The sequence below is a fragment of the Prunus avium genome, chromosome 1 (genome assembly GCF_965620075.1).
Source record: "Prunus avium chromosome 1, drPruAviu1.hap1.1, whole genome shotgun sequence".
Classification (NCBI taxonomy): Eukaryota; Viridiplantae; Streptophyta; class Magnoliopsida; order Rosales; family Rosaceae; genus Prunus; species Prunus avium.
In genome coordinates, this window is record NC_142284.1 from 56,769,051 (window position 1) to 56,781,315 (window position 12,265).

The 12,265-nt window shown below is 37.8% G+C and overlaps 2 protein-coding genes and 1 pseudogene across 3 annotated transcripts; 1 reads left to right on the forward strand and 2 right to left on the reverse strand.

Moving 5' to 3' along the window:
* Nucleotides 1-159: 159 nt before the first annotated feature.
* On the reverse strand, nt 160-1,739 carry LOC110751935 (plant cysteine oxidase 1-like). The gene is made up of 5 exons (XM_021952495.2): nt 1,411-1,739; nt 1,172-1,320; nt 894-1,041; nt 562-765; nt 160-469 (listed from the first exon to the last, which is right to left on the reverse strand). Exons 1-5 carry the CDS (start codon nt 1,532-1,534, stop codon nt 342-344), a joined length of 753 nt encoding a protein of 250 aa, XP_021808187.1. The 5' UTR covers nt 1,535-1,739; the 3' UTR covers nt 160-341.
* Nucleotides 1,740-1,850: 111 nt separating this feature from the next.
* Nucleotides 1,851-4,119, reverse strand: LOC110751936 (serine/threonine-protein kinase SAPK2-like; annotated as a pseudogene). The gene is made up of 9 exons (XR_015832837.1): nt 3,812-4,119; nt 3,652-3,726; nt 3,368-3,469; nt 3,167-3,220; nt 2,963-3,055; nt 2,784-2,873; nt 2,593-2,697; nt 2,385-2,483; nt 1,851-2,214 (listed from the first exon to the last, which is right to left on the reverse strand). The product of XR_015832837.1 is annotated as a serine/threonine-protein kinase SAPK2-like (transcript).
* Nucleotides 4,120-7,147: 3,028 nt separating this feature from the next.
* Nucleotides 7,148-9,238, forward strand: GRF2 (general regulatory factor 2). Its single transcript, XM_088250616.1, has 4 exons — nt 7,148-7,930; nt 8,402-8,524; nt 8,616-8,732; nt 8,833-9,238. The coding sequence occupies exons 1-4, from the start codon at nt 7,442-7,444 to the stop codon at nt 8,890-8,892; spliced, it is 789 nt and encodes a 262-aa protein (XP_088106742.1). The 5' UTR covers nt 7,148-7,441; the 3' UTR covers nt 8,893-9,238.
* The last annotated feature ends 3,027 nt before the right edge of the window (nt 9,239-12,265 follow it).

A 12,265-nucleotide genomic window follows, 5' to 3' on the forward strand; every position in this document is an offset into this window, starting at 1 on the left:
GTTACTCTAATTATTTTAATGTTATAAAATAATTGTGTTTGCTTGTTTTATTTAGAGGATTCATCGATTTTTCGATTTGATTGACTTTTTATATTTTATAAACTCTTTTGATAAGTGATAATGGAGACGGAGGATTCAAACACAAAACCACAGGTGCAAGGAAAATGCTATTTACCATTTGGATTTGCCACTTTAGGAAATTGCAGCAATATTTATATTAAAACACATGCACCCTTTCTTTGGCAATCCAAATGCTCTGCTTGGCTTAAGCGCAGCCTATCTGTATTTCATTAAGTTTTAAGCATTGTATGGCAATCCTATCAATCATGCAGTAAATAAAACTATACACTGGCAAAGTCAAGAAGGCAACAACAGCCAATGCCAGCATCATCAATAGGGGGGCCAAGATATGGTGCTCCAGCAACCACCAGATCATCTTGCAACTCTCCTTCCTCAAGCATTGCATATCCTGCTCCATAAATTGGACAGATGACCAAATCAGCCATATGCAATTTAGAATTATAATTAAAATCGGATTGATATATAATTTGTTTTAATTACCAGGAAGAGAAGAAATAGGAAATTCCAAGAAATAAGTAGAAGGCCTGCCAAGCTCCTCAGAGTAAGGTGGAGCCAATACATCCAAGATAGCACAGGTAGTTACTGCACTAAAAGAATGAATGTTCCCTCCACTTGTTGGAAATAGTACACAAGTCTCACATGGTGCCCTCCTAATGCCATCTAAAACCTTGCCTGCCAATCCAACTGCGCCCACAGACAGAACACAAAATCAAAGGTTGTCTTTGCCAAAATTTATGTAGTAGGTCTAGCAAAATAACTAAATCTTGCAGCTTAATTTTTTCTTCATGAAGTTAATTATGATTGGTTCTTACACGTTCTGAAGCCTGAAGTAGTTCCTCCGTTGATCCAATCGTAAGCTTTAACATAACATGAACCATAAAGGAGTTTGCTAAAGACTGTCATTTCAGGGTGATCATGAAGGGGAAGTGTCACTCCAGCTGGGAAGCAAAACACGCCGATCTGCTCATAACATTTTATCAATATGTTATATTGCCGGACTGTCAATAAATGCAATTTTGATCGATGATTTGACAACATAATATCAAACTGTCTGATATATAAATGCACAGACTAGGGCAACTCTACTTACAGAGAAATGGTGACATTCATGAATGTGAATGTAAGTGATTTGGGAGATGCTTTGCCCACAGATCAGTCCCTTATCTCTCCTTGGGCTAGTAGATGGCGATCCACATAAACCAAATTCATCAATTCCAACATCTATTGCTTTAAACGTGCCTGCGTGTGATAAAAATTTGAGCCTATAAATGTTTCAGTCCAATATAAACATAAGTGCAAGCATGAACAAAATGACCAAGTAAATCATACCCAGGAAATTTTTCAGCCATTGAACTTGTTGGGAAGTTGGGAGCATTTTCTGGGAAAATAAAAGATTGCAGGCTTCATACAGCGTTTGGATTTTGCTTTTCTGCATTCTACAGTTGGTATCCATTGCTCTTGATGATATAATTTTTTGCACCTCTGTGATAAATAAAGGGATGAAGAGAGAGGACTTTTAGCACAAACTTTGGTCAACTAAACCTGGGGCTGGGGGCATACTTTTTAATTTGTTTTCAATGGGCTTGCTGCAATTTTCTATCTTGGGTTATTTTTCATATCCTTAAAGTCACTAGAAGTTGTGAATTAAACAATCCGTGCACACAACATTTGCCCTACGTATAAAAAATAAATATGGGCTGGATTTAGGGTAATTTCTCCTCTGGTTTTTGGTCAAATAGGATGCGGTGATAAAACCTCCTGATAAAGACTTGTTGAAAATGAATATTGTAGATGGGGCTTGTAATATGCCAGAATGTAAACTGATTTGTATGTACAATTTAATTACTCAGATTTGGAAATACAAAATGACCACTTGTTTCAATATCTTCAACATTAGCAATATCCAAATCATCAAAGATCCATGCTTTTGCTTCCCATGAGAGGCCTACCAGCAGCATTTGGGGCCTCTTCTGAGGGGTTTCGTGCCTGTTGTATTATTGATAGAACTTCTTCATCGCTTTGGGATGGATTATTTGCATCTTTGCACTGCCAGCTTCCGACTCCTTCCATAAGTTCGATAGGTAAGTTCTTTACGAACCAAGGGTGGCTTTCAATTTCTGGGATTGTTATTCTCTGCAAGGATATATAAGTAGAGACCGCAATGAGAAAGCTAACCTCAGTAGCCAAAACCAGATATTTGTAAGAATGAGAAGGAGAAACAAAACTCAAGGAAACTCCTCGTGTTAGTTAGCAGTATACCAAAGTTCATTGCTTAAGTTAAACCTGTGATTAACTCTAATTACCTTTTCGGGGTTTTCTACGAATATAAGAGACAAGAGATGTCTGCATTCCTTGGAAACTCGGATAAAATCAGGAATTGAGTAGTGTACACTAAGGATCCGCTGCCATAAGACACATATAGCATGTTAGCTACAACTCAAAAAAGAACTAGCAAATCTGATCTAATTTCTGTTCCATTTTATTAGTCAAAAAGGTTGTAATGTCACTAACCTCAATTGTTTTTTTAAAGTTTATAGGTTCTTCAGGATCTTCAAAGGGGTATGATCCAACAATCATCACATATAAGGTGACTCCGCAAGACCAAACATCTGAAATCTGTAATGTCTAAGATTAGATTCGAAAGATGCTTAATGCAATAGCAAGCTACATAGTCAATGAAAATAAACAAGAATTGGACTTACCTTTCCATCATATTTGGTTTTAGATAGGACCTCAGGTGCAATATAAGCTGGTGTTCCTACAGCAGATTTTGGCTGAGAATGCAATACTGACTGCAAAACATAGTGAAAGAATTAATTACTCGAAGCCCGGTTAACCTGAATCCCTAACGTTGATCTGTACTATAGGGTTTGTGGAATACCTTTGAGTGTCCGAAATCGCATATTTTCACACGGGGTGCTGTGCTGCCATCTAAGAGTGTATTTTCAAGCTTAAGGTCCCTATGACAGATGTGCTGCCAGTGCCACAAATGAATTATTTCCTTACTACAATCAACACTACAAAAGATAATGAGAGAAAGAAATAACAGCTTAACACATTAACAGAAGACGGCCGATTTACATACCATTGAATGACAGTAACTAACTCCTGATATCAATTGCTGGAAGAAATACCTTGCCTGATGCAAAAGAACAATAAAATTGAGAAAAAAAAGAAGAACAAAAATGTATATGTATGCCATTTTCAGGGGACATTCAGAGATGCCATATTCTAAACGACAAATTTTTTCCATATGAAAGTCTCTCCCCCTCAGAAATTTATTTACCTCATCCTCACTAAATCTACCAGCACCGTGTATCTTCTCAAAGAGTTCTCCCCCCTCCGCGTACTCCATTACGATGGCTAGATGAGTTGGTGTCAGCAGGACCTGCAAGAAAATGACACCCCAATACTTATGCAATGCTTATGCAAAATATATAGAGAACATGCCATCGGTATCTGTCAAGGGACCAGGACGAAATATATGAACATGAGGCAGAGCAGAAGTAGAAAAGAAAGGAAGAAGCAGCTAATGCTATATATAGGACTAAAACACATGATTTAACTGACCTCTTTGAATCGAACAATATTGGGATGCTTCAATGATCTGTGGTTCATGATTTCCCTCCGCACATGTTCAGCTATCTGCATCACCAAAGAAATGGATCAAAACCCAAAACCAAGAAAAAAAGAGCAGAGAATTCGATTTGACAAAAAATGAAAAACAGACCTTCTGGCCTCTTTCAATGAACTTGACAGCAAAGAGTTCTTTTGTGAACTTGTCTCTGACCAGCCTGGCCACCCCAAAATTCCCAGTCCCAATATCCTTCACAATCTCATACCTCTCCATAACACTACACACAATGAACCCAAAAATGCACTCTCTTGTTTTCTTGTAAATGAACCCTTTTGGAGGGTTTAGGAGGACAAGTGAAAAACAGGGTTGGTGAGAGAGAATTATGATATAAAAGCCTTGGAAAGGCAGAGGCCACACACTGAAACAGTGTTTGACGGCATGCAGTTGGGTGAAAGTTAAAAAAGAGGATTTGGAGTTTTCGGTGAAGATTGGAAGTGAAGTTTTGTTTTGTCATGCAGTGTCAAGAAGGTGTTGGAGGCTCACTGATTGACTAAATGAAGCTACAAGCCAAAACCAACCTTGGCTTGGCTGCTTCAGTCGGCAACCTATCGCATCAGCAGTTCGTTTTCCCTTTCACATTTCAGGTTCTACGTTGCGGTTCCTTTTAAGATTTATACACTACTAATTATAGGTACATTTCCCATGGACCCGGCAGTTGGTGCCATTGTCACAATCTTTTATCTAACCTTCATTCTTCTGTCCAAGTGAGTGGATGTCTCGGGTTCATATGTCATTTTGTCATGTATCGATCAATTGTTTATAAAGTTGATTAAGAAAGGTGTTGGATATTTATGTTATTTATAAATAAATAACACTTTATTTGTTAAGATCCAAAACGTTATTTATTATAATTAGGTTTTACTAAAAGGTCAAGTAAAAGTCATGTTTATCACTAAAGAGGCAAATAGAGTTCTATGAAATAGGAACTCCTTACAAAGAACAGTATGTTCTATTCCCTCTTCTCGTGTCTTTCAGTACTCTATGTTTCTGTATTGTCCCTTCTTTCTCTCATATGTCTAATGGGCAATTTAATAAACACTTGGTACCCTGTTTGTTGTGATCGTGCTTAACGGATTAGTGAGTTTCAAGGGTTGTATCTTGAAGTTGTAGACGACTGTTATAACCTGCATGTAGGTAGGCGTCTACGGCTTTAGGACAACGACAACGTGCATCTCTTTATATCACATGCCAAATATTTTTAACTATTTTCCTACGCATTTGATGTATTAACTATGGTGTATGATTGTGCTGTTTTGGGGCTCTTGTTTAATTTACTAATTTATATGAGTATTTGTGAGTATAACTAATTCAAATTTCCAATAAAGAGTTGAATCAATTGTTTATGAAGTTGATTAAGAAAGTCCGAACAAATTGGTTAAAAGTTTAGGACATAAACATTATTTCGGGTTAGGTTTGAGTTTGAATGCATTGGCTCAAGTCCGCCCACAAAACAAATCATAATCTCTTAAGAAGACTGAAGCTGACTTCAAAATCAATCAAAATATACAGTTCTCTCTAAATTAGTTTTTAAGAGTGCTAAGTAATTTCATGGTTGGTGTAAGACCCACTTTCTTCAACGATTTTCAACCTTGTATGATGCCAAGTCATGATTAAGCCAAATAACGGAACATCTACATGTCCCATATTAGGAGGAGAATTCTTTGATAACAATGATGTTCTCAAATTAGCCTTGTTGATGATGAGTAGTTATGTAATGCTTTTTTTTTTTTTTTTGGAGGTATTTAGTCATATACTCATTTTTAGTATTAATAAGAGCAACTCCATCGGTTTGCCTAGACTGGGACAAGGGGGCCCCAAGAAGAAAATCGCGTTCTAGCAGGCCTTTTTTGCCCAGGCTGGGTGTGGGCTTCACAAGCTTGGGCTGGCCCTCAAGCAAAATCAGCCCTTGCAATAACTTGGGTTTGTTGATGTCAGCAACCAAAAAAAAATTTAAAAATACTAAAAATTTCAGAATTTTTAAAAAATAAATAATTAGTCATATTTTTCACTTCCCACACCAAAACTCTATACAAATTCCTCTCCTTATATCTCATGTGAATAGTGATTGCCATGGCAATGGGTGGAAACACCACAAGCCTTTTGCAAAGGTTGACACTATTCACATGAATAGTAATAGTCTTTGCCTCCCTTATCCTTTGCCATGGCAAAATGGGTGGAGTTGCTCTAATATAGATAAACCCTACACAATTTAATTTCTATAAACAAACAAAAAAAAACCCAAAAAATGACAGTTTGCCCTATTGAATTTAATTTTGATTATTAAATTACTTTAATGCCCTATTGAGTGTTTTGAGCTTTTTTTTACGAGGTTTTGGGATTTGGTTTGTTTTAAGAAATCAATGGCAGTTTTGTAATTTAAAAGAAGTTAAAAGCCTTTTTGTTATGTTGTAAATGGACTTTTGGTGTATTTCTAAAGTCCATTTCATATAAGGTTTTTTTTTTTTTTTAATAATTTGGGCTCCTAGATTTGGTGTAATAGTGAATCTCCCTTTTTTTTCTTTCATTTTTTCTTTTTTTCACTCTAAGATGCTTACATCTTGTAGCCACAAGTGGTCGATTAGTGTCACTCAGCTACATTATTCTTTTGTACCACGTTTGGTGGCTTAGCTTGGACTGGACTATTTCAATAGAATTGGACTAATATTCTTGTCGTTATTTGGTAAACTTATATAAATGTTAAAACTGACTTAGACTCATAAGAGCATACACAATCATGCCCTCTATTTTTTAATTAAATTTTAGCTAAAAATATATAAAAGTTATTTTAGGAGCTCTCTATAAAATTTAAACTTCAGTCATGCTCTCTAATTTAGAGAGTCATAAATGCTATAACTCTTTTTTGATTGGTCCATCTCTATTAAAAAATAAAATAAAAAATAGTTAGCATTAAATAAAGGTTTGAAATACTCATTAAATAAAGCAGCATTAAATTATAGGAAGTCACTAAAAGTCATTTCTCTCTCTTGAGATTTAGGAGTTCCTTAAGGTCTCCCTATTTTAGGAGGTGGATAGGGAGCATGGTTGGAGTTTTATTTTTACAATTCCTTTCTAAAATTTATCTAAGAATGTGGTTTAAGGAGCCCATTGTGGATGCTCTAAGAACTTGATCTCAACTCCAGTTTAGTATAGCCAAGCCACCAAAAGAGGCCGAGAGTCCATCTTGTGTGGACAAAAAAAGTGCAAAATGTGGACAGGCCTGTTAAATAGCCCAGGCTGCCATTGGACATGCTTGGTATCAAAGCCCAATGGCCCTACCAAAATCTCCCCTTATTGGAGAATCCAGGACAACACTGTTTCGGACGTTTGAAATCCAAAAGCTAGCTTCTGCCAACTGCACATTCAAATAAAAAAGCGCACCTTTTTCCAGTTCAAAATCAAAACCCCGTGTTATTATTTGTGAAAAGAAAAAAAAAAAAAAAAAAAAGTCCCGTGTTTGCCAGCTGCTTGTTCTTCTGCACCAGCCAATTGCCAAACATGCAGAGTTGATCCAACGGCCCAGATCTCTCCTTCTCCCAACGCAATTATCGCTCCACTACCCCCAAAAATAACACCCCATTTCCCCTCAAATCTCTCTCCTTCTTCCCAAAACAATCGCCAGATCTCAAGATCCAATCCCAACTCCTTTTCCCCTCCCTCCCTCTCTCTCTCTCTCTCTCTCTCTCTCTCTCTCTCTGTGAACCCAATCTCACAAGCTCACCAACAATGGCGGCAACCACACCCTCGCCCCGTGAAGAGAACGTGTACATGGCGAAGCTCGCGGAGCAAGCTGAGCGCTACGAGGAGATGGTGGAGTTCGTCGAGAAGGTCTCGGCCTCCGCCGAGAAGGAGGAGCTGACCGTGGAGGAGCGCAACCTCCTCTCCGTCGCCTACAAGAACGTGATCGGCGCTCGCCGGGCCTCCTGGCGCATCATCTCCTCCATCGAGCAGAAGGAGGAGAGCCGCGGCAACGACGACCACGTCGCCATGATCCGCGACTACCGATCCAAGATCGAGACCGAGCTCTCCAACATCTGCGATGGCATTCTCAAGCTGCTCGACTCGCGGCTCATCCCTTCCGCCTTCGCCGGCGACTCCAAGGTCTTCTACCTCAAGATGAAGGGCGATTACCATCGCTATCTTGCTGAGTTCAAGACCGGCACCGAGCGCAAGGAGGCTGCTGAGAGCACTCTCTCTGCCTACAAAGCTGCTCAGGTATTTCACATTAGCTAGCTTTTCCCAATTTCATTGAGTTAGTTTTCATTTGCATATAAACTTGTTTGTTCCATCTGGTGTGCTATTTTAGTTGACTGTCTTGTGTGCCATCTTCACTGACTACCATCTCAATCTATCGCTAGACTGATGGTCGGCTCAGATGGAATAAATAGATTGAATTGTTGGAGATTTTCGTCAAATTTTCGGCATAGACCAAATTGTGTGCAGAAAATTGTGTGTAACATCTCTAATTTGATCATTTTGTGGGATGCAATGTGTAGGATCCAGAGGTAGACAAAATGGTTAGTTCAGATTGTACAAATAGATCGAACTGTGTGCAAATTTTAGATCAATTTTTTTAGTGTAGATCAAATTGTTGGTAGAATTATGGATGGGAAGCTTTTGTTTATGGATCAATTTATTCTTTGCTTCGAGTGTAAATTGGATGCTTTGTGTTTTATGTAATTTCAGGACATTGCCAATGCAGAACTGGCACCAACGCACCCGATCCGTCTGGGATTGGCTCTCAACTTCTCTGTGTTCTACTATGAGATTCTGAACTCCCCTGATCGCGCTTGCAATCTCGCCAAACAGGTGATTGACTCTTCATCATGAAACTGAATCCGAAAGATTTTACATTTGTAGCATTCTCTAACTTTGGTTTTGATTCTGCAACTTCCACCAGGCTTTTGATGAGGCAATCGCAGAGTTGGACACTCTCGGCGAGGAGTCATACAAGGACAGCACTTTGATAATGCAACTTCTCCGTGACAACCTCACTCTGTGGACCTCTGACATGCAGGTATTATTCATATGAATCATATGGATTTCCCCTCCTCTCTGCTTTTTCTTGTGCAATTTATTGAATACTGATTTTGAATTATAAATTGATTTGCCTTCAGGATGATGGGGCGGATGAGATTAAAGAAGCAGCACCCAAGCCTGAGGAACCAAAGCAGTGAGCACCTTCCATGGTTGCAATTTTGGGTTGAACTTCTCCTCTATATGTTTTTAATAGGAGAAGGTAACCCTGGCTAATTCAAGTTCTATTCCTATTCTAGGCATTCTTGTCTTCCCAATTGAATGGTTGACAAACTGGGTTTTTCTTTTTCATTTATCTTTTTTTTCCTCCTTTAATTTTTTGCCTTTTAAGTAGTCTGTTTTCTCAATTATGTGTTTCTGAATTGGATATTGAAGCTTTGTGTCTCTGTGTTGGGAAAAAACATCTTGGCTCAAATATCCCATCTGTTTGATCTCAAATTCTCAGTATGCTTGAGTAATATCACATATATTTATATTTTCTCCTCATTTTGGGTTGTGATTTGTTGTTCGTGTAGTCAAGTCTTAATCAGCTTTTATAAAGTTTGCATGTGACTTCATGATTGTGAAAGATTTTCCATTTCCTTTGAAAATGAGCTTGTCTGATTGGATACAATACATCTGATCTCTTAAGTAGCACTGAATTGATTGGTACATTTCAACGCCATCCTTCTTCTGTTTTATTATTTGTGATGAAATACCATAAAGTCCTAGTTCTGCTTCACTTTTTGGGTGGGGACAGCAAAGTTCTTTGACCGCCCATTTATCCTCAAGACTGAGTTTTGGTTTGGATGCCGTAGTGGGTACGGAAATGTGGGGGCCAACACTCGGCGTGCTCGTAGTGAAGTGGAAAATGGAAATGGTGAAATGGTGTTTTGTGTATGATAATGGAGACTTGGATCAGTTTGAATTTGTCTCAAGTAATATAATCTGTTTGACTTAATCATCCCAGATCTTCGATATATTTTTATTAATCAATCGTATCAAGTTTTGATTGATGCGTACGTATATCCACCATCTCAGGCTAAGACTAGGGCATTTTTATCTTTGCTAATCAAGAATTATCAACGGGGTAACACGTGTCGAGCCGATTCGAGTGTCACGGGGCTCATGTCTGTTCGACTAATTTCTAGCTTAAACCAAGTTTTGGAGCTATGATCTCAAACGCAACTTGTTTCTTTCCCAGTTTTGAGCTATACCTCTAACAGAATATGAGTTGCTCCAAAGCTTTTATAAACCATGCATAAAGCTCAATATTTATTAGCTTAATAATTTCTCTGTGCAGTGCTTGTCATCATGCTATTTTATGTTTACACTCAGTTTCTGTCTCTGGCTATCCTTATGTCTTTGGGCACCTGCTTGATAATTTCGACAATTTGTGTGCACCCGAACAAATTGCTAAAGTCTTCTAAGAATACATCTTTACTCACTCAAACTATTTTTGTTTGGGTATCTTTTTCCCCCCTTTTTTTTTTTTTTTATCATTTTCTCTACCCTCTACAATGACAACTAGAAAAGTAGTATAAAGGATTAGCTAAATGTCAATTACAATGATTTTTATGAGGGGGAAAATGTGAGATGGTTGAGATACCTACGTGTGTTTTTGGATAATTTCATTTCAGTTTTTTACGTTGAAAACTTCTAGATTTGCGACACGTGATTTGACGAGTGTAAAGAGATATCCTAATTGCATTAAACAAGAAAAACATCAGAGAGATCGTCTTGGTTGAGTTATCACCAAGAATTTTTTTGCCCACACCTTGTAGTAAGCCATGATTGATGCCTAACTTAATGTCCAATCGTGACCTAACCGCCCAAGTTCATCATGATTTAGACATGGAATGGAGAACTTGCTTGCATAGAAGTGGAGTTTCACCATCAAAAAAGAAAAAAAATATCCGATAGATAGATATAAAAATACTGTGGAGCATTCTGCAAAGCATATGTGCATGCGTCATCAAAAGCGTACGCGTAAAATCAGTGTGATTTTAGTTTCAAAATATAACGTTGGTAGTTCACAATCACACACAAACCTAAACTCATCGAAGATGTGTGTCTTGTACCCTAGAATCAAAATCACTTGTCGCTCATCACAAATTAACAAGTTAACACCTACGGGCATTTGCTCATACTGTGAAGCTACAGATAAATACACCAGAAGAATGATGGTATTGCACAGACTTATAACTCAAGTACTTAAAAATATTTACATACGCATTTGAAGTCAAATTTTCCCTCCCCAATATCACTTGTAACGAAAAGCAAAAATTGCCGGTGTTCATACCTCTTGCCATGGCCTCTTTCATGGGCATCCAGAACCCAATTTTAACCCACATCCAAGAAATGTGAATAAGATTCCTAGAATCTCATCATCATCTTTCTGAAAAGTGTGATGTTAAATCATGTCATAATTTGATAGCTTCAAACACAACATGGACACTTGTTCCCATCGTTAAGTGCAATGAAATAAATGCTGCTGCAAAATCTGTTGCCGTGGAGAAATAAAATAAACCATTGGTTTACATTACAGATGTTCCAGGGCAAGTGGACAACAAGGGAGAGAGAAGATTTTTGAAGTCCTCTAATCCATTGAATATTCTAAACTGAGATCTAGAAAAAGTGATGGGAGGAAGGGTTAAGTTCTTCTCTACCCCTCCTAAAAAAGGATTGGTTATTTGAATTTTATCTATATCATCACTGCAAGATTCAAGTGACACCAAGAAAAATAAGGAGTTTGACCAAGTTGGTGGTGGGGTTTGACCAACTTGGCTGAAAACAAAGGATAACCTTACAACCTAAAAACAAAGAATTTGGGTGCCTTGGATATGGTTAACTTTCTCTATAAACAAAGACCTTACAACAAACTAATAATGAGAGAGCACATAATTATTGCCTGGAAGACTCACCATTTACTAGTAAACTCCATATTTGCTTACTTCATGTGGGTTCACAAACTTTTGAATATAAATTATTTGGGTCTACACACAGATTACATTTTCATTATTGGCTTGTTTGACCTAATCAACATGACATGGCACTAGATTTGTTCCTAAGACAATCTCCTTCTCCGCACCTCTCTGCACTGCCAAGCCCACTAGAATCCAAACACAACTTTTTGCTGCACTAATTTCTCTACCAATCTACCTTTTGCATTCTATTAATTTTTCCATTCATCAACAACTTCATATTGTTAAGTTCACTTAACTTCTTAGCTTAGCAGTTTCTAAGAGCTTAAAATAAAATAACTATATTTTTTTTAGTACAAGCGATAGTTTAAACTATGTGCGGAAGGAAGGTTTCTCACACACAATACCACTGTGCAATGGGAGTTTGAACCTGAGGACCAATAATATGCAAGACAATGCTCTTTTCCTCTAGGCTAGACCCATTGGCAATAACAATTTCTATTTAAAGGCACTTAGTATATGCAGAAGCCAACAAATCCATAGCATAGTAAGTATGATGAGAAAAACAGAGCCTAATAAGAAAAATCTGATAACCCATGGGCACTGGTAA